General features: G+C 45.9%; 1 protein-coding gene across 3 annotated transcripts in view; it reads left to right on the forward strand.

Annotated features, from left to right (window-relative positions):
* The first annotated feature begins 2801 nt into the window (after positions 1-2801).
* Positions 2802-23700, forward strand: part of osbpl5 (oxysterol binding protein-like 5) — a 51425-nt gene continuing 30526 nt past the window's right edge. The window contains exons 1-2 of one of the 3 annotated variants that reach the window (XM_076271117.1): positions 2802-3481; positions 22800-22956. In XM_076271117.1, coding sequence (XP_076127232.1) covers positions 22821-22956 — 136 coding nt within the window. In that variant the 5' untranslated portion in view covers positions 2802-3481; positions 22800-22820. Of the gene's footprint in view, positions 3482-12844; positions 13139-13877; positions 13937-22799; positions 22957-23700 lie in introns of those variants that run through there. The other 2 variants (XM_076271126.1, XM_076271135.1) reach the window with 2 other exon arrangements.

Below are 23700 nucleotides of genomic sequence, written 5' to 3' on the forward strand. Positions count from 1 at the left end.
AAGTGGGCGTGGACGATGCCATCACTTATCTTCTACACAGGACACATTCCCACCTAGACAAGGGGAAAAGTGCTGTGAGAATCATGTTTTTTGATTTCTCAAGTGCTTTTAACTCCATCCAACCCCTCAGATTGGGAGACAAGCTCTTGCAGATGGGTGTGGACGCTAACCTGGTAACCTGGATTACAGATTACCTGACCGAGCGACCACAGTTCGTCAGACTGAAGAACTGTCTCTCTGACACTGTGATCAGCAGCACCGGAGCACCACAGGGAACTGCTCTCTCCAGTCCTGTTCACCCTGTACACATCTGACTTCTGCTACAACACCGAGTTGAATTGAAGGTTGCGGTCCTTCAATGTGTGCAGCAAGCTCCTCAGGATGTTCTACCAGTCTGTTGTTGCCCGCGTCCTCTTCTATGCAGTAGTATGCTGGGGAGGAAGCACAAGGAAGAAGGATGCGGGGCGAATTGACAGGCTGGTAAGGAAAGCTGGCTCTGTAGTGGGAGCTGAACTGGAGTGCATCACTTCACTATCTGACAAAAGGACCCTGAACAAACTGATCAACATCTTGGACAATGAGTGTCACCCACTCCACAGCACTATTGTTAAGCAGAAGAGCCTGATCAGCTGGTGACTTCGCTCACTGCCTTGCACAACAGACAGACTGAGAAAGTCATTTGTCCCCAGGGCCATTGAACTGTTCAATGCTTCACTTTAGGGAAGAGGAGTGATAGACTTCTCTGCATAGCCGAACTGTGGCCACACTTATACCTTTTCTTAAAATAGATATATAGACTTTATTTCTGCATTGTTGCACTGTTGGACTTACTAATTTGCACTATCACCATGACCACTATCACCATTGCACTATCACCATGACACTCATTCACACAGAGCACCTTACCTTACCTTACTATGCACAGAGAATCACAGGCTCAGTCCCTGCAAGCGCCTCTGATTGATTAATCACCACTATGTGGATACTGTATTTAGATTAAGTGTTAGTTAGTATAATTTGTATTTTAGTATATTTAGTATATTCTTTATCTTCTACTGTCCTTATTGCTTAGTTGTGTTTTTATATTATATACTTTAATTACTTTTTCTGCTGTTAAAGAATGTGTATGTGTTGTCTGTATGCTGCTGAGACCTTGAATTTCCCCTGGGGATCAATAAAGTATCTCTATCTATCTATCTATCTATCTATCTATCTATCTATAAGAAGACGTGCATTTCCTCCATAACACGGAAGCAATGCAGGCCATAGTTTTGCACAAATTGAAGCAGAAATACACCAAATGTTGAAGAAAAAGTTCACATGTGATGAAGTCTGTTATTTACCTAGTCTGATTCTGAAGGAGAATATCTGCCTTTTGGAGAATATGAGCGATCGTCTAGTCACTGTGCCAAAGTCCTTTTAGGCAAGTCCCTCCACTCGGCGGCCATTTGACAACGCTTTTTGGGCACTAGTAGGGCATCCATTTCGGCAGAAATGCGCGTGCGCAAGGCTTCAAGACACCAATCTTGCTCCAGCAGCGAGATCACAACACATGATTGGCACGATGTCTTCACAACACACCATATGATTGGCTCAATGTATTCACATCACACCACATGATTGGCTCAATGTATTCACATGTCGACGTTTTGCCGAGGAAGGGGTGGGATATGTGTAGACAACGGCCATATTGGCGTGACAAACTAGCCCCATGCATTTCTATGGAGTATTTTTTCAGTGCTGTGTCTCCACATTAGAAAGTCTCTGACTGTGCATCTGTGACATAGGTCTGTGAATGGAGGTGCCTCTGCATCTTTGCGACAGTGTTCACTAAGCATACCATGCTTATGTCGACCCTCTGCCCAACGTAGCTGAAGGTGCCAGTGGTAAAGGTGATGATAGTGTCCGTAATGGACGTGGTAAAGACAGCAGGGGTAGTAAAAATAGGGCTCTGAAGAACTACAAAGTCACCCGCGATAGGAACTGATTTGACCAGGCTACTTTATTGTATAGTAGAATAGGGTTTGTGGTTATAGTAGCCCTAATAGTTTACTATTGTTGGTTTACATGTGACTGCTTTCCTGTTCAGGTGTTATGTGGGTGAAATGACAAAAAAGTAAGCAAAACTGCTCAAATATATCTTCATGATCCAGTATTTATCCATAATTCACTTTTCATTGAATATGTAAACACAATGAAAAAGTAATTTTGAACATATGGCTTTATCCAATGTTCAGATTTAGTTTTTTTTTTTAACGTTTTTTAAAGTGCAAATCAGCACATATTTAATTAGATCATGCCTAATTTGCATATTTAAACATTAAATTACAGAAAACTTGCAATACATTTTTTTTTCATATTAATGTAAGTAATCAACTTGGGAAGTTTCATAGTGATATCTGCTAGTTAATTGTTTTACCCTATTCACCAGCAGTGCATCGCCTTATATTCAACACATTGAATATTGAGAATTGCTCAAGGGATATAACCGGGCACCCTCTCTAATCTTATTGAGTTACCCCTTGGCAACAAGAAACAGCAACAAAAAAAACTTTAACCCACAAAACCAGGTTTACCTAAATTATGGCATTTGGCTGCCGGACTACTACCATACTAGCGTGGTGGGAGCCTGGAGGAAATACCGGTAGCTGTGATAGTGCATAACCTTTATTTTTTGCTGACTGAGAACTAGGCTAGTTGTCTCAGTAGACTAAACGTAGGCCCAATTCCAAATTCCAATCCGTGATTTCTGTGTAGCCTACCTTAGCCTACTTGTGAACGTTCAATTGCACAGCTCTGGCATTTCCTGCCATTTAGCTACTTTCATGAACAGCTGTATGGCCGATTCTGTGATGCTGATGTCTAAAACTGGACCGCTATTTACATTTTGGCTATTATTACAGCCGCCTGCTTTGCTGTAAATGGCGATATTTATTTGCCTACAGATGCACCACTCGAATGTTGGACGTAGCTTGCGACGTTATCGATAAATATGTTGGACCAAAACCTAGGATAGCGATACGAAACGGACGCTAACGTTACTTGTAGCAAGTGGGTAGACGTGTTTTAAACGGGCAAACGCTAACACATTTTAGTTGTTACAGTTCGGGATTCGGTCAAAACCGGGCTCAGTTCCACACGCTTGTATAAAGATAGACCGTACAGTCATTGTTTATAATAGATATACCGCGATAACGTTAATACTTTTGATCCGAAAAGGCTTAGAACTACATTACCTAACGTTAACGTTTCTGCTAAGAAACGTTCACGTTAACTTACTCCGCTAACGTCACCCGGCGAAAGTGTTCAATTGAAGCAAAGGCAGCGAAGACAACGTGGGATAACGACTTCATCAGCTATTACTGGTCCTAGATACGGTTCCTCCTCCGTCATGGCCAAATATGCGAAGAAATGCTTTGGATAAGTGAGTCCGAAACCGGAGTTGCTGGATCTACCATATAACCTAGCTGCTGCAACGCTGGTAAGACAACTGGTTGATAATTTAGCCAGTTAGGGACTAGGATATTAACGTTATCTTCTGAAACACAAAAGTTAGCGAAGCTATGCCATGATCTAACGTTATCTACCTCAACAAATTAAGTCAGAATACCGTTAAACTCTTCTACCTCCGATAGTCATGTGTAAGTTGTGTAGTAATTGCCTCAGCCAGTTAACATAACTAGCATCTATTTTTAGCAAAATATTGGTGTGTTATAACATGTCACCATGCTAACTTAGTTATGCTAATAATGTATTTTGGTTTGCTAGCTAATAATTAGTCTGATAGCTTGAGTGCTTCCAACGCATTATAGACTCGCAGTGGCCTTTGATATGTCCTTGTAATGTAACTATGTAACGTAATTATGCATTATATGTTGTTGTGAACATATACGAAGTTAGATCCTACTGCCAATTCTTATTTTCGTTGACGTCACTGGTTCCCACTATCTTTCAGTAAGGGGCTTGCTATGATCATATTTGGTAATCGTAATCAGTCATCCACACTTTTCTCACATTTCACCCACATCCTTTTCCCTTTTCATTTCACTCTGTTCCCTTGATATTCATTTTCATCTTCACTGGGGCTCTCTTGAGTTAAACATAGTAAAAAGTACAGACATTTCTGATAAAATGCAGGGGAGTGAAAGTAAATTAAGTATCCCAGTAAAATACCTAAGCTTATATATAAAATAAGAAACCTGAAAATGTACAGGTTAAGTACAGTAACAGAGTATTTGTAACCTACGTTACTTATCACCTCCACAGCTTGCTATTTACTGGTTTGACCTTTGGTCATCTTCGTAACACCTGTAGACTTCAACATACTGTATACAGACCCACAGACAGGATCAAAAATTATGTCATTCTGCAACAACAGGCCCTTGTTCCAAAATCTCCTTTCCCCTCATTCGGTATGTAACAGCCCAAACACTCCCTTCCCCCACTCTGTTCTCTAGCTCTCCATCCTCTCCACCGTCTGGTTGTCTGGCTCTTGCGCCTGGACTGCCATAGAAATCCTCCAGGGCTCTGCTGGCGAGACGACCACTTCCTGGAAGTGTGTGAACTCAGTGGTGTTTGTGTGTTTTTCAGTCTCTCGCAGGATAAACTCTCTCAGGTGTCTAAGAAATAACAACACGTCTATGTCTGATTAAGTAGCCTATCTCCTTTCGATGAACCCAGGCTGCTTGAAGGAACTCTAAGCCTAAGCTGGCAAGTGCTGAGCCATTGACTGAAGTGAGAGAGATGTGTGAAGGATAAGAAATGAATCAGACATCTGTGCTCTTAGCACACTTCCACTAGTCTCAGCTGCGTTGGTCAACATGCAGCCCAAGTGTTATTTACGGCCATTGAAAGATGCATGTCCAGATAAATGCTTTCGTTTAAGGATTTTGTTATCAGCATATCCAGATAAATGCTTTTCAGATAAATGCTTTCATTCAAGGATTTTGTTATCAGTTCTCTCTGACTAGATAACAATATCAGATGCAAGCATGCAGTGTTTGGCTATTCGTTTCTAACATTGCTTGGAGCATTGTTGGGAGGCAGAACAAGTCAATGTTGGAGGTGGTCCATGAAATGCTGTGCCAAGCTCTCACATGGCGGTATAATTCGTCCTCTACCACACCAACTCCTGAGTTGAACTACACAGCAAGGACAGTGTCATCGCAATGTCAACCAGCGAGCTGCACAGGCACAGCCCAGCCAGACTGTGATATAATGTTGTCATTAAAGTTGTTGTTGGATGTAACGCTTGCCTCCAAAAGCTCAGGCTAGGTGGCACAAGGACAGCTGTCTGTCAACCCCCCCCCCCCCCCCCCCCCCATTTTCTGTCCTGAGGTGTGAAAGGTCCTCATGACCAGCTTTGCCTCACAGCTGTAATTGAAATTGACATCAGTGTCAGTTTGGTTTTGGTGGAGGTGTGTGTGTGTGTGCATGTGTGTGTGCATGCGTTATAACACCTGTCACCAGTAGAAGCAGAGGAGGGATGGAAGGGGGGTTCCTTTCGTTGACGGACCATTCTCACCACTCGGTGCCCCGAGCCTCTCCTATCACGTTTTCACCGTCAACCACAGAGGGCTGGGTTACATCACAACCTGATCCCTTGCCAGCTAAACTCTGTTTACTCAGTCTGTCCCATGCTCATGGGCCAGATTTTACACACAGACACGCAGCGCTTGTTGTTGACCTCAAGCACTAGGCCAGGGATTCCCAAACTGTGGTACGCGAGCTGCTTCTAGGGGGTACGCGAGATGAAAAGGGCTATGGCGGACAGGTGTAAAATTAAAATTTTAAATCTTTTGTGATTAATTCATGAATAAATACACAATTTCGAATCAGGTCATAATGATATGGAAACATGAAATTAAAGGATATAATTTATAAACTCTGTATGTGTTCATCAAAAAAAGGGCAGCTTATTAAACATGACGCCTGGAATAGCTAATAGAATGCGTTGGATGGTCCGTGGTCCGTGGGGGGAAAGTTTCGCGGATATAACAGGTTTTTGAAAACAACAAAAACAGAAAGGAGGGAAGGAGCAAAGCTAGGAGTTATTTCAGATGGGCAAGAAAGGTAACATTAAGCTAGGCTTTACATTTAACAAACTAAAGGTAGCCTAAGTTTAGCCTTTCGAGGCTATATGTTGTCCAAACGAATTCATCCTTGTCAGGCGTTGTTGTAGGCCTATTATAAGATATTGTATGTGGATGTAACTTTTTAACTGACCAAATGCACACATCTAAAACCGGGAAACGGACAAATATTGTCAACGCGGGGAGGGGGGGGGTTATAGAATGCGTTACGTTTTTATGTGTTTATGTGTCGGATGGTGGGGGTACGCGAGCCGAGTCGGAATGTAGGCGGTGGTACGCGGGGGGAAAAGTTTGGGAACCGCTGCACTAGGCCATGGCGTGAGCCAGAGGTCAGACGGGCTGTCTTTAAGTAGCTAGACCACTGATGTCACTTTACTCTTCTCCAAATGTCGATGTCACCTTGCTCTTCTCCAAATGTCGAGCATTAGTGTGTTGCATTACTTACTTGCCACTAAACCTGCTGATGTTCAGATACAGCTACAGCAGTTCTCCCTCCCCTCCATGTCAGCTGTAGTCTGGCTACTGGGTACTGCTTACCAATGATATGTGTAGGATGGAATTGATTATCTTACACATGGCGTGGCCTGTACACATGTTCACATCTAGCACATACACACACACACACACACACACACACACACACAAACAGATGAAGACGGCTATCACCTGCAGAGCCGCATGGTTGGGAAGCTTTTATCGATCTCTCCACAGGAGTGCCCTTTCTCTCTTTCACACAGACACATACACCAATGTGCAGCTGGCATGCGAGCCAGTAGCCTGGGCTATTGGCTCAATTGTTAGTGCGCTCGCCTCCCGATCCGAGGTGCTGCTGTTCGCGGGTTCGAGTCCGGGCATGTACAGGGCTGAATCGCGCAGGTTCAACACAACGCAGGTTACATTGGTGCCGTGACCCGGATCGGGAGTGAGGTTTAGGGGGGTGAGTGTAACGGATGCCAGCTAGCTTAGCTGTGCTTGTGGAACGTTGGTAAACCTCACTCCCCGACACCTCAAGAGTGCTGCTGGCATGCGAGTCAGTAGCCTGGGCTATTGGCTCGATTGTTAGCGCGCTCGCCTCCCTATCTGAGGTGCTGCTGTTCGCGGGTTCGAGTCCGGGCGTGTGCAGGGCTGAATCGCGCAGGTTCAACACAACGCAGGTTACATGTAGTACCTGTCAAGTTCATTTTTGCTGTTTGACAAAAATCAGTGCAAAAGTGCTGCTGTGATTTATAGAGCAGTGTGGAGCAGGCTTTAAGTCCAGCTCTTTTCAACAAACCTGGACGTGATGGCTTTTTGGCTTTGATCTGCTGCAGATCTCTCTTTCGATTTGTGGTTTGATTAGGGCCATGCAAATTTATATCACAGGATTTTCCATAAACTGCACACTCAAGTCTGCCAGTGGTGCTGTGGTGACTGAGCAGCGTCTTGTTTCATCATTGCAACATAAACCTGTCTCAGACAAACGCCGCTAATCGGCTCTATGGCTGTGTGGTTTGATTCTAGAATAAAGTGGGTCAGATTCTTTGTGTGTGAGAGAGAGAGCATGATTGCTCGAGAGAGTGAGTTCTTATGTGTATACGTGTATGAAGGGCAGTTGGATTAAGAGTGAAAGCATAGGTTACTGTTTCTATGTTGGTCATTTTACATTTGGCCTGCTAAAAGCTATGTCTATTGTGAGCTCAGCAACGGCTAGTCCCTTGACTGGAATATCAACATGTGGCTCTAAAGCACACATAAATCTGAGTACTTTCTAGATTGCTTTTTTGGAGATTTAATCAAATTCTTCTAAGCTTGTAGACAATCTAGAGTGGCTCCAGATGAGTTGAGGACGCAATGTCCTAGTCTACTTCCTTATTTATGTGAGTGTGTGTGTGTGTTTCGGCTGCTTAGCCTTGCCTCGCTCCTGGGCAAAGATTGAAGGGTGCGGCCCTGTTTGACCCATGCACTAACACACACACTTTGTGATATAGCTTAGGTGTGTAGCCTACAGTACATCACATCTGTCTCAAGCCTATTTGGTATTTGTAATACGTCAAACCAGTTGGAATGATTCAGGATGCGATTGTGAAAGAGCACTGTAGTAATACTTCAAGGTGCTGGATTGTCTCGTCTTTAACAGTTCATGGTTATAGCTGCGCACTTTTCATTCCTTTTCATTCGGTGAGAAGTGTGAAAGCACATCTTAGTGGCAGGTATGGACTTGACGTGCAAGGAACCACTCATGTAATGGGCCTTCCAGCTCGACTCCCACACATCCAGGCCACGTGTGCATTTTGTGTGTGTCTCTGAATAACTGGCGTAGAGAAAGGTCATGTGGTACTGTATGAGAGGTCACTACGGAAGTGGAGTTGGAAGTAAGGCAGCTTGTGTAGGAGGCTTGCTGTTCCGTGGCTCTGAATCCACAGCTTTGTGGATAACAAAAGTTGGTCACAGCATTTTTAAATGGAGACCCCCCTAACAGTGCCTGCGTATGAACTGAACTGGCACTAGATGTGTTTGATGTCAACATGTGGGCTGTTTTAATCTGCGCTGGCCTAGATGTTTTGTAGAATCTGTCAGTTCTCAACATTGTGCAGTGCCGAGAATCATTAGGCTATGCTATTGGAGAGCCTCCCGCTGTGAGCTTCCCAGCTCATCCTGTCAGTGCGTCAATGAGGAAAACAGAAAGAAGCTCCTCGTCTCATCTTATTGTATGTGTGTTGTGTGTGTGTGTGTGTGTGAGCAAAGAGAAAACGCCTTGTCATCTAGCTGTGAACACCCCCCCCAGTACTTGACAAAAACACACAGTCTTCACCCAATTCCACAGTACTGAGGAACACAGTTGGAAGTCAGTTTGTGAGCGAGAGTGGTGGTTTTTTTTTTTTTTTTTATATGGTAGGCTATTGAGGGAACGTTCATTTCCACCACACAGAGTTGACTAGATGGCGATTTTTCTTAAGTAACTAGAACTAGAGGTTCAAATTAAGATGAGCAATAAGGATGCTGGAGGTTTGAGACATCATACTGCTTTGAAATGTGTTTTGATCATGTCTTTGTCTTGCCATTTATCTTGTCTTGTCTGTTTTGTTATGAGTCTGCATGACATCTTAGCAGGTGTAGGCTATGCTGTACCAGGTGTAGGTAGGTGTAGGCTGTGCTGTGTCCTGATTCACTCTCACAAGAATGGGGCCTGGGTAGTAGCATTATTAGTCTTAGATGAGGTGTGGTTTTGGTCTGTCAGTACACGCAATTAAATCATGCCATCCACAGGTATTCTTCCTGACAGACCAGAAATGTGGTTGTGGAAGTTCACATTTTGTGGTCCTACTCCATTGCATTTTCCAGTTCGACTTTGACACATGTACACCTATTGCTCCAGGGTAGGCCTAGTTTATTAGCTTAGGCTGTAAGATGCCCCTTCAACCTGAAGTGATCTCCAAGACTGACTTGTAACTCGGACTGATGTTGCTCAAGGTTTCCTACCCTTCAAGTGAATGTTCTCCTATGACTCATTTGGGGCTTGTTCAGGATGCTCTTTTCAGCTCACGTGACGTTGGTGTCTGCATCCTTGACGGGTGTGTGAGCTAAAGTGTGCTACGTGGATAGGGTCAGAGGGCTTAGCTGACGTGTCTCAAACAAGACTGCTGTGGAGAGGTGCTGCTGATGACTCATCTCTTAGCTCCTTTATTGAGAAACTGCAGCTGTTTTCCGGAAGCCACACCCAGTGTGTGTGTGTGTGTGTGTGTGTGTGTGTGGCTGGGGTGCTGGTGCTTCAAATAAGGGCAGAGTGGGTGGGGAGCACAGAAGCATCGCACACACACACACACACACACACACACACACACACGGCAGATTCAGCATCCACTCAGAAGAAAAGCTCAATGTTTTAGGATTCAAGGTCAGGGATATGGATGGTACCCAAAGCCCCAGTTCTCTGTGGGATTCTCTTTCTCTCTTTGTCTTTCACTCTTTCTCTCTCAGGGCAATCATTCAGGTGTGCTTATAAGAAGGTTAACCTCATTGCCTTTTCTTAAGTGCATGTTGCCTAACACTGAGCAGGGCCCCAGCGCACTGATTAGCTATTCTGATTTAAGAGCCGAAACAGGAGTGCTGGTGAGAGCCCAGTCTTCTTGCCCCCTTGGGTGCCTTGTCTAATTAAAGCTGTGCCCCCCCCCCCCCTCTCTCTTGCCCTTGTTAGTCCTGCACTGGAGCATCCACACAGATCAGAGGAGAGTGGGAGGGATGCTCATTAGAGCTGTGCCCCCCCCCCCCTCGCCCTTGTTGTTAGTCCTGCACTGGAGCATCCACACAGGGCTATAGGTCAGAGGAGAGTGGGAGGGATGCTCATTAGAGATGTGGGAATGAATCAGAAGGAGAGAGAGTAAGGGTGTGTTTGAGAGAGAGAGAGAGAGAGAGAGAGAGAGACCGTTGCAGATGTGAAGGGAGAAACGGACGCTGCACCCTGCCGTTCTCTTATTTACTGTTGCAGGTAGTGAGGCGTTGAAACAGGGTTGGGCTGCAGGGGGAGGCTGACGAGGGCAGTGAGAGCTCTGTCCAGCGCTTGGAGGATGAAGGAGACACACACACACACACACGTGTGATTTCTCATGGGTGTCTTCCATGTATGTGTTGTCTTGCCTGACTGTGCTGGCTCTCTGTTTGACACACACTCCCTTGTCTTTCTCACACAAACACACTCATACAGTCAGATAGCAAGGCTACACACACTCCTCCCCTACACAGCCATATTCAGATGCAAATAGCTTCTTTGCCATTAATGGAGTAATTGTCAAAGTAGACAGACAAGTATATGACGGAGAGATGACCAACAAAGAGTAGGCCCAATGGATTTTTTCCCCCCACTTGTAAGAATAATGGCTAACAGAGACACAACACACCCTGTCTATGTTGTGTGTGTGTGTGTGTGTGTGTGTGAGCACGATGAGCTCATCCCAGATGCCGCTAAATCCTTTCTGCTACAATAGCTCAGTAAAGATGGGTATAAGGCAGGATGAGTGTGCTGGGGTGTGGACGTGCTCAGTATGTGACTTCAATGCAGAACACACAGGCTAGGCATATGAGTGAGAGGATGAGTGTGCAGAGCACACAGGCTAGAGGCATATGAGTGAGAGGATGAGTGTGCAGAACACACAGGCTAGAGGCATATGAGTGAGAGGATGAGTGTGCAGAACACAGGCTAGAGGCATATGAGTGAGAGGATGAGTGTGCAGAACTGGCATATGAGTGAGAGGATGAGTGTGCTGAACACACAGGCTAGAGGCATATGAATGAGAGGATGAGTGTGCTGAACACACAGGCTAGAGGCATATGAGTGAGAGGATGAGTGTGCAGAACACACAGGCTAGAGGCATATGAGTGAGAGGATGAGTGTGCTGAACACACAGGCTAGAGGCATATGAGTGAGAGGATGAGTGTGCAGAACACACAGGCTAGAGGCATATGAGTGAGAGGATGAGTGTGCAGAACACACAGGCTAGAGGCATATGAGTGTGCAGAACACACAGGCTAGAGGCATATGAGTGAGTGGATGAGTGTGCTGAACACACAGGCTAGAGGCATATGAGTGAGAGGATGAGTGTGCAGAACACACAGGCTAGAGGCATATGAGTGAGAGGATGAGTGTGCAGAACACAGGCTAGAGGCATATGAGTGAGAGGATGAGTGTGCAGAACTGGCATATGAGTGAGAGGATGAGTGTGCTGAACACACAGGCTAGAGGCATATGAATGAGAGGATGAGTGTGCTGAACACACAGGCTAGAGGCATATGAGTGAGAGGATGAGTGTGCAGAACTGGCATATGAGTGAGTTTTTCTCTCCTGTGTCCACCTCACAGTGACAGGCTGACCGACAGAGAGCCACTCCCATGTGGAGCGGTGCGGTTCTCTTAAGCCTTCCTACCCACCCTTTTTTCTCTCTCTCCCTCTCTAGACAATTCGTGAGGTTGCATCTCTTACCGGGGTGACTCTGCTTCTCTCTCTCTCTCTCTCTCTCTCTCTCTCTCTCTCTCTCTCTCTCTCTCTCTCTGTCTGTCTCTTTTTTCTTAGGCTCCCTCTCCCTCCTCCTCCCCCCTTCTCTCCTTCCCTTCTCCTACTGTTGGCCCAGAGAATCTCTTTCAGTTGACTTCATATTTAGGTTAGATATGCTCAAGTGTTGTCGTGCTCGTGTTGTCGCGGTTGTGGAAGAATCTTAAAGGGGCAGCGATTCTCCGGCAGCACCCCTTCCATTGGTTTGTCATCCCGTAGAAGATCTGCCCTCCTAAATCAAGACATGACATCAGAGAGGGAGTGGAGTTTGAACTTCCTTGCTAAGCATTGTGTCTATGTGTGTGTGTATGTGTTTCTCTGTGTGTGTGTTTCTGTGTGTGTGTGTGTGTGTGTGTGTGTGTGTGTGTGTACGCGTGTGTGTGTGTACGTTTGAGCACATACTGGAGTGACTTACAGCTTTATTTTGATTGAGGGAGTAATCACTTGTTCCTAGTCTAAACATCTATTGTTGAAAGCCCATGTGTGGGCTGTAAAAGAACAAAGATGTCTCTGGAGGGGAAAGTGGCGATTGGAAACTTAAACGAACAGAGAGCGTTACGTAACATCTGTGTTCGCCATGTGCTGATCTAAAACGCAGACCAAAAAAAATCCCTGGGCCCGCTTCATAACCAAGGGCTTTAGGCGAAAACCCCCGCTCTCCAATCCCAATCCGATTCCACCGTGTGTGTGTGTCCGGGTTTTGCAGCAGGCCGTGACGTCACCGGTGTTTGTTTGAAATGTGTTGTGCTGCGACCGGCTCTGATGGGCTCTGTGCCCTGCAGGGGTTGATCATTGACTAGGCAAACATTCTCCGTTGTGGGGCAGCGATACTGACCCGGGCCCAGGTGCGTCTGGGAGGGGCTAGGACGAGGGCACATCGCTGATCTGTGAAGCGGGGCAAGAGGCGGGTGACCGAAGCTGACAGAAGAGAGAGGGAGAAAGGGAGAGGAAGAAAGAGACAAACATAGATAAGGAAAGCCGTTCATTTTGTCCTCTGCCACATCTTTTAGGACACCACACCAAGGTAAGGTTGTATTTTGATTTTACTGGTGCGTGTTGCAGCTACCGTCGGTTACTTTTAGAGACGTTTGAAACGTGTTGTGTTTGTTTTGCAAACAAATAGAAAGCCGTGCAGGATAGGTGAGCACTTGCAGGTGCTCGGTACAGTACGTGTTTCCACAAGAGATGTTTTTTGGATAGTAGTAGTAGTATTGTAGGTAGTAGTAGATAGTAAGTATTTCAGTGAATGTGCAGAGTGGCAGATGCATGAAGTGTATGAAGCTACAGTGTTTGTTTGCACATGAAAGTGTTCAAAGTTTCAATAAATAACCTAGACCTTTGATACATGGCTACCCCTTAGTACACATGTGGATGTTTCCTTAAATTCTCCAAAATGTCTTCGATACTGTCATGTAGTTCATGTCATTGTTGAATTCATGAAATCGTCTGAACACACGATGAATACACGTTCCCAAAATAAATAAAAGCATAATATTTCTCGAGAAATAGAACTCCCTGTACTGAAGTGTGTGTGTGTGTTTTTGTATTTAGAAGAGACGAGTTAGAGTGAATAAATCATCATGTTTATTCTCAGCCAGCTGAGAGACCCAAACAGACATAGGGAGACGGTGTGTTTACATTGCTTTCTGCAATAAAACTGCCTAGCGGCCCAGCCAAAACTTGGGCAAAATCCTCTCTTCTGCACTAAATCTGCAATGGGAGAGTGAGAAATGGAAGCTAGATTAATGATGTTCCTGCCTGGAGCTGAAATCTATTGGTTTGGAGGAATGAACTGCCCAAGGAAAAGTACGCAGAAGTGAAGGTTAGAAATGTGAAGCTTTTCAATTTAGCTGTTTTTTTTTAACAGCTGTGAAGTATGGACCAAGATTGTTGTTGTATGGACATACAGATTTGTTTTGGGGTTATATGTTCCCTCAGCTGAGCTGTTTGCTGTTTGGTCAAGATTTTCAGTGCTGAGTTTATTATGCACCTCACGGAAGTCATTGATACTCACCTTAATCAGTTCAGACAAGGATAATGAACTTGTGTCTAGACGCTTCCATGTGAAAGTACTGGTGCCACATCATGTTTGTTGCTGAGGCTGTGGCAAATAGAGTGGTTAGGCCCAGTCTTTTTGGGAAACCTTAAAAAAACCTTATTCATCATTCATTTAGCAAAAACCTGCATGCATACTGGCCTCTAAGCTGCAAAGCAAACAGTGTGGCCTGTTTATGAGCCAGCTGAGGTGAACAAAGCCTAGTGCCTGGAAATGGAGCTGGGGAAAAGAACATCCAGTCATATTCCAAATTTTCAGAAACCAAGCTGTTATGCCAGCCACATTGACTATGGCGGTGGTGTTGCTGAAGTATAGCCAGATTTCCACTGGTTGGAATTGAATTCCATGAGAGCCCATTGATCCTCCATTCCACTGCTCGATAACGTGATCAGCGTCGGAGTTCATCAGAGCAAGGTCACAGCCAGCACAGTGCTTTTTATTCAGGATGTCAATGACGGCCAATGGGCCTGTCCAATCACCAATTCAATATTTTCTCATAGACTTATACTCAGGCACTTGTGTACACACACCCCACACACACACACCCCACACACACACACACCCCACACACACACACACCCCACACACACACACTTATAATGCACATACACACTCACAAGCATATCTAGGAATGCAAGCTATAGTGTACTATATGCTCATTACCATAATGTGTTCCTGAACTGAGCTGAAATGGGGTCACGCATTGGAGGAGCAGGAGTGCCTGGAGGACAACAGAGCCAGCTGACTGCAGCATTTCTGTGCCACTGAACCAGCCTCAATCCTCAGCTCAAGGCCTCTCTGTGCAGACACATGCAAATCCTATTTCACAGTCTGCAGGAGATGTGTGACAAACTGCTCTTTGCTCTTACAGCTATCAGATTTTTTTTTTTTTTAATCGACCTTGGGTGATCATCACTGAAATCTGTCAGAAGATGTCTCTGCAGTACAGGGCTGTCTTATCCCTCTCTGGAAGCTCAGTGCTTCCCTCACTGCAAAGTTCTAGCTTTAGTCTCAAATAGCTGCCAGCTTGGAGAGAGGAAGAAGAAACTTTTGGTGACATGAGAAACTTCACCAACATGCTATCGTTACAGGGGTATCTATGTGCATAGTACAGAGCTGCAGAGATATGCTGTGACACGTCCATTAGGGCCGATAACGATAACCGATATTTATTGGTTTGTTGTGGCCGATACCGATACGATAACCGATAATATTACTCTTAAAAAAAAATTGTGAAAAGTGATTTGGGGAAAGCATTTAATAAGCATAATTTTATTGCAGTAATTTTACCTACCACCAAATGATGGACAGAACTCATAATAGTCCTCAATAGTACGGCAGTCAACAACATAACAGTAGCCTAGCCCTACAGTATGTGTGGCTCCTTTAAGTGAACCTGACGTCAGTGAATTGCGAGTGAGTGGCTAGAGAGTTTTAATCATTTTCATTTAGGACTAAACTCATAAACGGCTCCGCTTGGAATAAGCTACAGTATAGCGACCAAATCAGTGTTTGTGAGGGAAACTTAGGTTTAGTTTCAACTGCGGGTAACTGAATAAAGCTGCAACTCCTCAGACTGTATCTTATGCTTATGTCCGTCTACTCTGTTGCGCACAACCTGCTGCAGCAGAAATGAAAGGAGTTAGCCCCGAAGGTTTTAATAACTTATTATGATGACCTGTCTGGAACTGAAGCACTAATGGTTAGCATATTTCTAGGTAATAATGCAAAACCCGAGCTAAAGTAATGCAAATATAATACTAAAACACAACTTAGAACTAGGCCTACTTACTGTATGTACTCGTCCCACTAACGAGTTTGTTTATTTGTTTCCCCGACCAGTGCGGTAAAGTGCAAACACACCAGCACAAGACGGCTCTAGATAGGGCTGAGCTCCGCTCTGTTAAGGTTAAATGGCTGATCATTCACGAGGATTTTGAGATGCACAGATTCCCAAATGAACGCATATCCACAGATTTTGTTAGAGTGGTGAAATACATTCACACCGCTGACATTATATTGAGGAAAAAGTATAGCCAACCAAGCTCAAGTAGCTCAGTGTAGCCAGACGGACCTTACGTAGGCCTAAATTAGGACTTTAAAAAATATCGGCGCAAATTATCGGCCAGAATTCTGTTATCGGACCGATAATAATATTTTCATTTTTTCACTAATCGGCTAATAATATATCGGCCGCCGATATATCGTGCATCCTTAACGTCCACGGATCCTGAAATGTTACAGCTTGTCTAACGCGGCCAACAATCGTCTGTGTTTTTCCTGAAATGTCACTGGGTCTCTGGCAGTCAGGCTGCTGTCTGTCCTCCTGTGGGCTTGCCAGCAGAGAGCCATTACTCTCCCACCACTGTCCAACCAGCTTTCAGGTGCTCTTAAAGAAACACACACACCATTGTGGCACCTGTTTTTGACTAGTATAGGATAGACTTGGTGTTTTCTCTTAAAGACAAAGAAATGTTAAATGAATATTCAGATTGAGCTGATCAGAGCTATTATGGACGCCGACTGGTCTAATGAGCAATATAGAACACACTGAGCCCCCACCCTAGGCTATCTTTGAAAGTGTTGTAAACACGTACAAGTGTTGAGTATAGTATGATCATGTTTTGATCTGACAGGACTATAAACAGCCTCATGTGGTCTTGAACTCCAAACCACGACCACATCCCAGGGCACTAGCACGTGCACCTACTGTACCCACTCCACCCAGCCCACATCCCTCTCATGCACGCCTGCGCCTTGCAAAAGGTCACAGAGTTGCTCTCCTACCTACCTCGTGCATAAAGGTCTAAGAGTCTGGCTGCAGCAGCTGCTGCAAGCTCAACTACAGTCCATCAAAAGTTTTGAGTTGATGTATCCGCTCCATCTCTACTAGCCAGCTGTCTTTTGGTAGAGAGCACTACAAATGTCTGCCGCGGTGTCCTTCTAAAGCTCAGCATGGTCTGAACACATACTGTAAGTGTGCTTAATATGAGAGGGAGAAGACCAAGGGTTTCAAGTGGCCTCTCAGCTAGCTTCTTTTCTTTTGTCAGGCTTAAAGTGCCTTTGTTTACAGTGTCCATATTGTGGGCTGTTGAACTGTCTGCATAGGACGGCATAATGTCCTCTCTTTTTCCCTTTCATTTATACACATTCACTCACTAACTCTCTCTCTCTCTCTCTCTCTCTCTCTCTCTCTCTCTCTCTCCCTCTCTCTCTCTCTCTCTCTCTCTCTCTCTCTCTCACTCACTCACTCACTCACTCACTCACTCACTCACTCAATCACACACACACACACACACTGTTTTTAAAAACAGTCCCTGGCTCTCTTCCCAACAGTGATCTCACCTGTTTAGTGGCACTCCACTGGCACATGCTGCCCTGCAAGGCCATTTCTCTGACACACACACACACACACACAGGCTGCGGTAATAGGTTAAAGGTGGCATTAGCCCTTCAGTAAAAGTAGGCCCGTGCCATCCAGGGGGGAAAAAGCACACAGACGAGAGTTCCTTGTTTAGTCTTGACACCCCCCCCCCGCTGCCCTAGACATGTAGGTCACCATGTGAGGCAAACAGCTCTCAGTCAGGAAGGCTCTCTAGAAATGGCACTGTCATTAAACACAGAAAATTGAGAAATGTTGTTTTTTTTTTTTGCACTGGGCCAGTTGTATTCAGTTGCAGAGCAGGCTTAGTTGGGAGAACTAGGCCTAAACTCTTCACTAAATATACTCCACCGTGCTCTGTTCTAAAATGTCATGTCTGCGTAGACTCCCTTCACTCTAACCACCTTCACCTCTTCACCTTTTCAGCAAACAGTAGTGACAACCTTAATAAGTAGCTGTTTTAAGTGTTTGTTGACTTGCAAAGCTGAAAAGGCTACATTCTATAAGTGAAAGGCCTGCTAAGGTCTGGACATTGTCTTTCAGCTGTACCAATTCATCATCTGTGGCTTACTCTGTCACCTCAAAGACTGAGGTGACAGCCATTTAAGCACCTTTCATTTAACAGGCTAACTGTAAACTTTTTTCAAAAAAGGAATTGACTTGATATTGATCTGTAAAATTGATCAGTTGTATTAATGTATATTCTTTATTGAAGGATAGTGCTACTTGATAGTTGACATATTGTAACCTGCTGTGTAGCCTAGTGTAGCCTATCACTTGTAAGTGCAGTGCTCTTGTTTTCCTCCATGCATGTTGCCCAAGTCCTATCACTTGTTAGTGCAGTGCTCTTGTTTTCCTCCATGCATGTTGCCCAAGTCCTATCACTTGTTAGTGCAGTGCTCTTGTTTTCCTCCATGCATGTTGCCCAAGTCCTATCACTTGTTAGTGCAGTGCTCTTGTTTTCCTCCATGCATGTTGCCCAAGTCCTATCACTTGTTAGTGCAGTGCTCTTGTTTTCCTCCATGCATGTTGCCCAAGTCCTATCACTTGTTAGTGCAGTGCTCTTGTTTTCCTCCATGCATGTTGCCCAAGTCCTATCACTTGTTAGTGCAGTGCTCTTGTTTTCCTCCATGCATGTTGCCCAAGTCCTATCACTTGTTAGTGCAGTGCTCTTGTTTTCCTCCATGCATGTTGCCCAAGTCCTTCAGCAAACAGTTATTGTGCGCACATCCCACCTTCTGGCAGGTGCAGGACAAAAGAAAACTTACTCAATTAATTAAAAAAATATATATAATGTCCACAACACTGCTTTTGACTCCCATATATTTAATGCACAACAGGCAACGTTTCGACCCTGCTGGGTCTTCTTCAGGCAAATGTTGCCCAAGGCCTCCATATTTGCTAAAACCGGTTTGGCCTATGTTTTCCTTTCTTTCTGTTTTTATAAATCTAGGCTTTGTTCACTGTTGCACTTGGCTTCCTGGGGTAAAGCCATGTTTGCTCGTGGGCACAGAGGAGTCTCATTTTGGAGCTAAATACAGTGTGAGCAGGAGCCACGGGAGCGGCCATGTATGAACAGGCCACTTGTGTGCTTTTTAAGGGCAGCCCCAATCAGGCCTAAGTGTAGCCCAGACAGGAACTCTAATTGTAGGCTGCTGAGAGGCCGGAGAGAGGCCTCCAGATCAAAGCCTGCTGAGCGTTCTCTGATGACCTTGCCAAACGAGGGGTAGCAGGCCAGAGGTGGAACGCATTTGTCATCTGGGTCAGAGTGGGGAGTGAAAAGGACACACACACACACACACACACACACACTCACTCACTCACTATTTTTGGCGTGAAGTGGGCTGCAATCAGCGGCTTCAGACTTTCCCTATTACGTGAGCTCCCAGAATACATCACTGCTCTCTCCACCCCATCCACCATGAGACGGCAGTGCAGCCTACATGTGGAGGAGGCCAGAAGTGCTGCTTTCTCCTAGTGGGCTGAAGTGGCTTAAAATGTCCTTGACTGCTTCATCTCCGGTCTTAGGATGTTTTTCTCTGAGATGGGAAAGAGTCTTTAGGGGGAAAAATTGCAGCTCTTTTGAAGTGGGTTACTTCATGCCCTACTTGTTGAAGTTAATGTTTTGGAAGTCCCTGCCCTTGGAGTAAAGGCTTTCTAGCTCTTTGTGTGTGTGTGTGTGTGTGTGTGTGTGTGTGTGTTGGGTTAGGAAGTGACCCGCTTTTGGAAGGGAATGGAAAATAACAGGTAAAGTGTCTCCATTCGGCTGAAACAATGTTGAGTGCCCAGTGCATGACTAATGGAAAAAGAGGCTTACCATTGTGTGGGTTTTTTTGTGTGGGTTTTTTTGTGTGTGTGTTTGTGTGTGTGTGTGCACATCCAAGTGTATTGCTGGGGTCCTGAGTTTAAGGCAGGCACACACACTCACACACACACATTTAAAAGCTTTGCCAGCACCACAACTAGGGCATCGGGTCAGTCTGTAATCCTGGTGTTGGGGAGTGGGTTTAATCTAACCACCACTCCCCGTTCCCCCAATCCCCACCCCAATCCCCAACTAGAGAACAGCTGGTTGGGCATTGGCCAGAGCCCCTCTTGTATTTGGTCACTTCTGCAAAAAACCTTGAGTTGTGGCATGATTGTGGTCTCCATCATGAGATGAGGAGGCTCTTTCCTCTGAGTCAGTGACTACTTGCCACCTACGCTTCCACTTGGCTGTCTAGCTGTTCTGAGACCAGCTAGGCGAAGTACTGCCTGAGACGGCACCTTCTGCACCAGACCTTGAAGCGCGATCCCATTAAAACGCAGCCATTTCATCTCTCAGTTCTTGCCAGCACTCTGCTCTTGGCCTCGCTCATTAAAGCCCTCCCATCTCTCCAGTTTAAACTGGTTACATGCAGAGAAGTAAGAATGTGCTGTTTCTGGTGTCTGCCTGTGCGCTGCGGATGGGATGTGGATGGGGGGCAGCGGCTGGGGGGGGGGGGGGGGGGGTGCGTACAGCTACAGTGTCGGGACAGGATGCTCCGTTCCGAGAGGCTCCCCGTGCCTCTCCGTAACACTCAATCACACCTGGCAGTGCAAACATTCACCACAGCATCACAGCCGGCTGCATTACCCAACCCAGTCAAGCGACTTGCACAAACATGTGTCGAGACTCAGCAGTGCAAACCGTGTTGTTTTCAGTCTCTCTTTCTCTCTCTCTCCCCCCCCCCCCCCCTCACTGTGTGTGTGTGAGAGCGTCAGTCAATGGGTAAAGTATTATACTCTTATTCATCCATGAAGTAATCCAGCCGCATCTGCCCATGTTGCTGTTCCCAGCCCTGCTTAGAGCCCCCATGGGCTGCTCTGATGGTTGAGTTGTGTAACATGTCTGTTTTGGCAGGGACTCGCTAAAGGGTAGCGCTGCATAATTCATCGAATTTTAATTGAAATGCATTTTGAACTAGTGCAATTAGCTAATTGCAAAGGCTGCAATTAGTTGTGCGTTTAGCTTACAGCTCTGTCTCAATGGTTAATCTTGTGACATCTAGGCCTATGATTTTTATTTTCATATCGTGCTCTGCTCTACAAAAGGGTGTTAGCCTATTCAAATTCACGGTTCTTCAGCTCTCTAGTAAATCGATGGCATCTTCAGCAGTTGTTCAGCATGAGATGTGACTTCCTCTGGAGCAACACCCTGAAGTGTGTGTGTGTGTGCATGCATGCATGCATATGTTTGTATTTCATGTGTGTTGAATGCTCTCTGACTTTTTTTAGCTTGTGCTGTTGACAGGATTATCCGTGCCATACAGATTTTCTGCAGCAGAAATACAACAGGTCATTGGCTGGTTTGGGTGAGTTCTGCCACAGCCAGTAGGATCTGTGTGTGAGCGTGTGTTTGCTGTACAGATTAATAAAGATTTGATCCAGGCAGAGATAAGATGGTAATACCAGCAGAAATGCCTCCTGCTTCCAGTTAAGTGAATCAGTGTCTCTCCACGGTCAATCAGCTACTGATTTACTGTGTGTGTGTGTGTGCGTGTGTGTGTGGATGTGTGCGTGTGTGTGTGTGCGTGTGCGTGTGCGTGTGTTTTTGTGTGCGTGTGCACACCTGATAGACATTGCTCTGCCGCACCAGACCACCTCCCCTCGTCCTGAGCCCACACTGCAGCACTGAGGCTATTTTTAGCTTGGAGAGGAGAGAGGAGAGACTAGATTTTAGGACTTGCTGACTTCGAGTGTTTCTCCACCATCTCCACTCTCTTACATTAGTATCTTCGGAAAGATCTCCAGTCTCCAAATCCTCCTTGTATTAGAACCTTCTAATTTGTAGCCTTCTAAGCACACTTCCTCGGAAGTTCCTCCGAAGAGTTTCCGATTACAGTTTTGTAGTGATTAAAGGCACTCAGTTATTAGCCTGCTTAGCTTTGCATGTTCTGCACTAGCTACGTGAGTGAAAGCCATAGGCGCCTGATTTCTCCAGTGTCTACCATATGGTGCCTTCCACAAATTCGATGGTAACATAGATGGTGCTGGCTGTTCTTTTTAACCCTTAAAGGTTTACTGTCACACCGGTGTGACGGGAATGTTGGAAAATGAATGTTCTAAAGAATATCTGCGTTCATTGAATTCAACATAGAATTTTAGAACCTTGAATTGTTGCAGAACTGAATCTTATGTTAGAATTTTCAAAAACCCACACCTTTAAGGGCTAGAGCAGTGAGGCCCAGGTCTTTCTGCCCATTTACAGTCATCTAGTGCCCAACGGGCAACCTCCATGTCAACATTGACACTTGATTAAGATGTTGTGTTTATTACATTACTTCTTGATAGCTGGTCAGCTGGGTTTTTTTGTCTGTTTTTTTGAGTATCTTAGTCAAATGAGGTTGAAAGGATATTTGGAACAGTGCTTATATCTACTGTAGTTTAAAATGACTGATCCAGATTTGAACGTGCTGCTTCATCTATAACTAGCCAGGAATCACATTTCAAAAAGCTGTATGCTGGCTACTGTTTATATAGACTTGGGTGGAGTGTCCTGGAAAGACCGTGTGTGTGCCAGGTCTTAAAAGCAGGCCGTAATGATAGACTCCAACAGATCTCGACCGACTGGTTTATCTCAGAGTCTGATATCATCTGCCTCTTATCTGCCGTGCTGCCTTTTCCGCTCCTATGTGATGTGTGTTTAGCCCCAGTCCCATCATGCATGAAAGATTAATGATTTCATCTCCCTCCCTTCCTTCCTTCCCCTGTCCCCTCTCTTTGCAGGGAACGAATACGGACGACAAGATGAAAGAGGAGAACCTGTACCGCCGGCGGTTCTCGCTCTGTCCGACGACACTGTCGCCACCAAAGATAGACCCGCGGACCCTGACAAGGAATCTGTCATATGCAGGGGACAACGACATTTACCCCCTCAGCCCAGGTACACGAGCATCCGCATACACTGGTTCTGTTACACTCACACCCCCCTCTCTCTCTCTCACACCCCCCTCTCTCTCTCACACCCCCCTCTCTCTCTCTCTCTCGCCCCCCTCTCTCTCTCACACCCCCCCCTCTCTCTCACACCCCCTCTCTCTCTCTCGCCCCCCTCTCTCTCTCACACCCCCCTCTCTCTCTCTCACCCCTCTCTCTCCTCGCCCCCCTCTCTCTCTCACACCCCCCCTCTCTCTCTCACACCCCCCTCTCTCTCTCTCACACCCTCCTCTCTCTCACACCCCCCTCTCTCTCTCTCTCGCCCCCCTCTCTCTCTCACACCCCCCTCTCTCTCTCACACCCCCCTCTCTCTCTCTCACACCCCTCTCTCTCTCACACCCCCTCTCTCTCTTCTCGCCCCCCTCTCTCTCTCACACCCCCCTCTCTCTCTCACACCCCCTCTCTCTCTCGCCCCCCTCTCTCTCACACCCCCTCTCTCTTCACACCCCCCTCTCTCTCTCACACCCCCCTCTCTCTCTCTCTCGCACCCCCCTCTCTCTCTCACACCCCCCTCTCTCTCTCACGCCCCCCTCTCTCTCTCTCGCCCCCCTCTCTCTCTCACACCCCCTCTCTCTCTCTCACACCCCCCTCTCTCTCTCACACCCCCCTCTCTCTCTCACCCCCCTCTCTCTCTCACACCCCTCTCTCTCTCTCACACCCCCCCTCTCTCTCTCTCACCCCCCTCTCTCTCTCA

Source organism: Alosa pseudoharengus, unplaced genomic scaffold (assembly GCF_046254945.1).
Source record: "Alosa pseudoharengus isolate Yale_2024_CS ecotype anadromous, Long Island Sound unplaced genomic scaffold, YU_APseudo_1.1 YU_APseudo_1.1_scf_10, whole genome shotgun sequence".
Classification (NCBI taxonomy): domain Eukaryota; kingdom Metazoa; phylum Chordata; class Actinopteri; order Clupeiformes; family Clupeidae; genus Alosa; species Alosa pseudoharengus.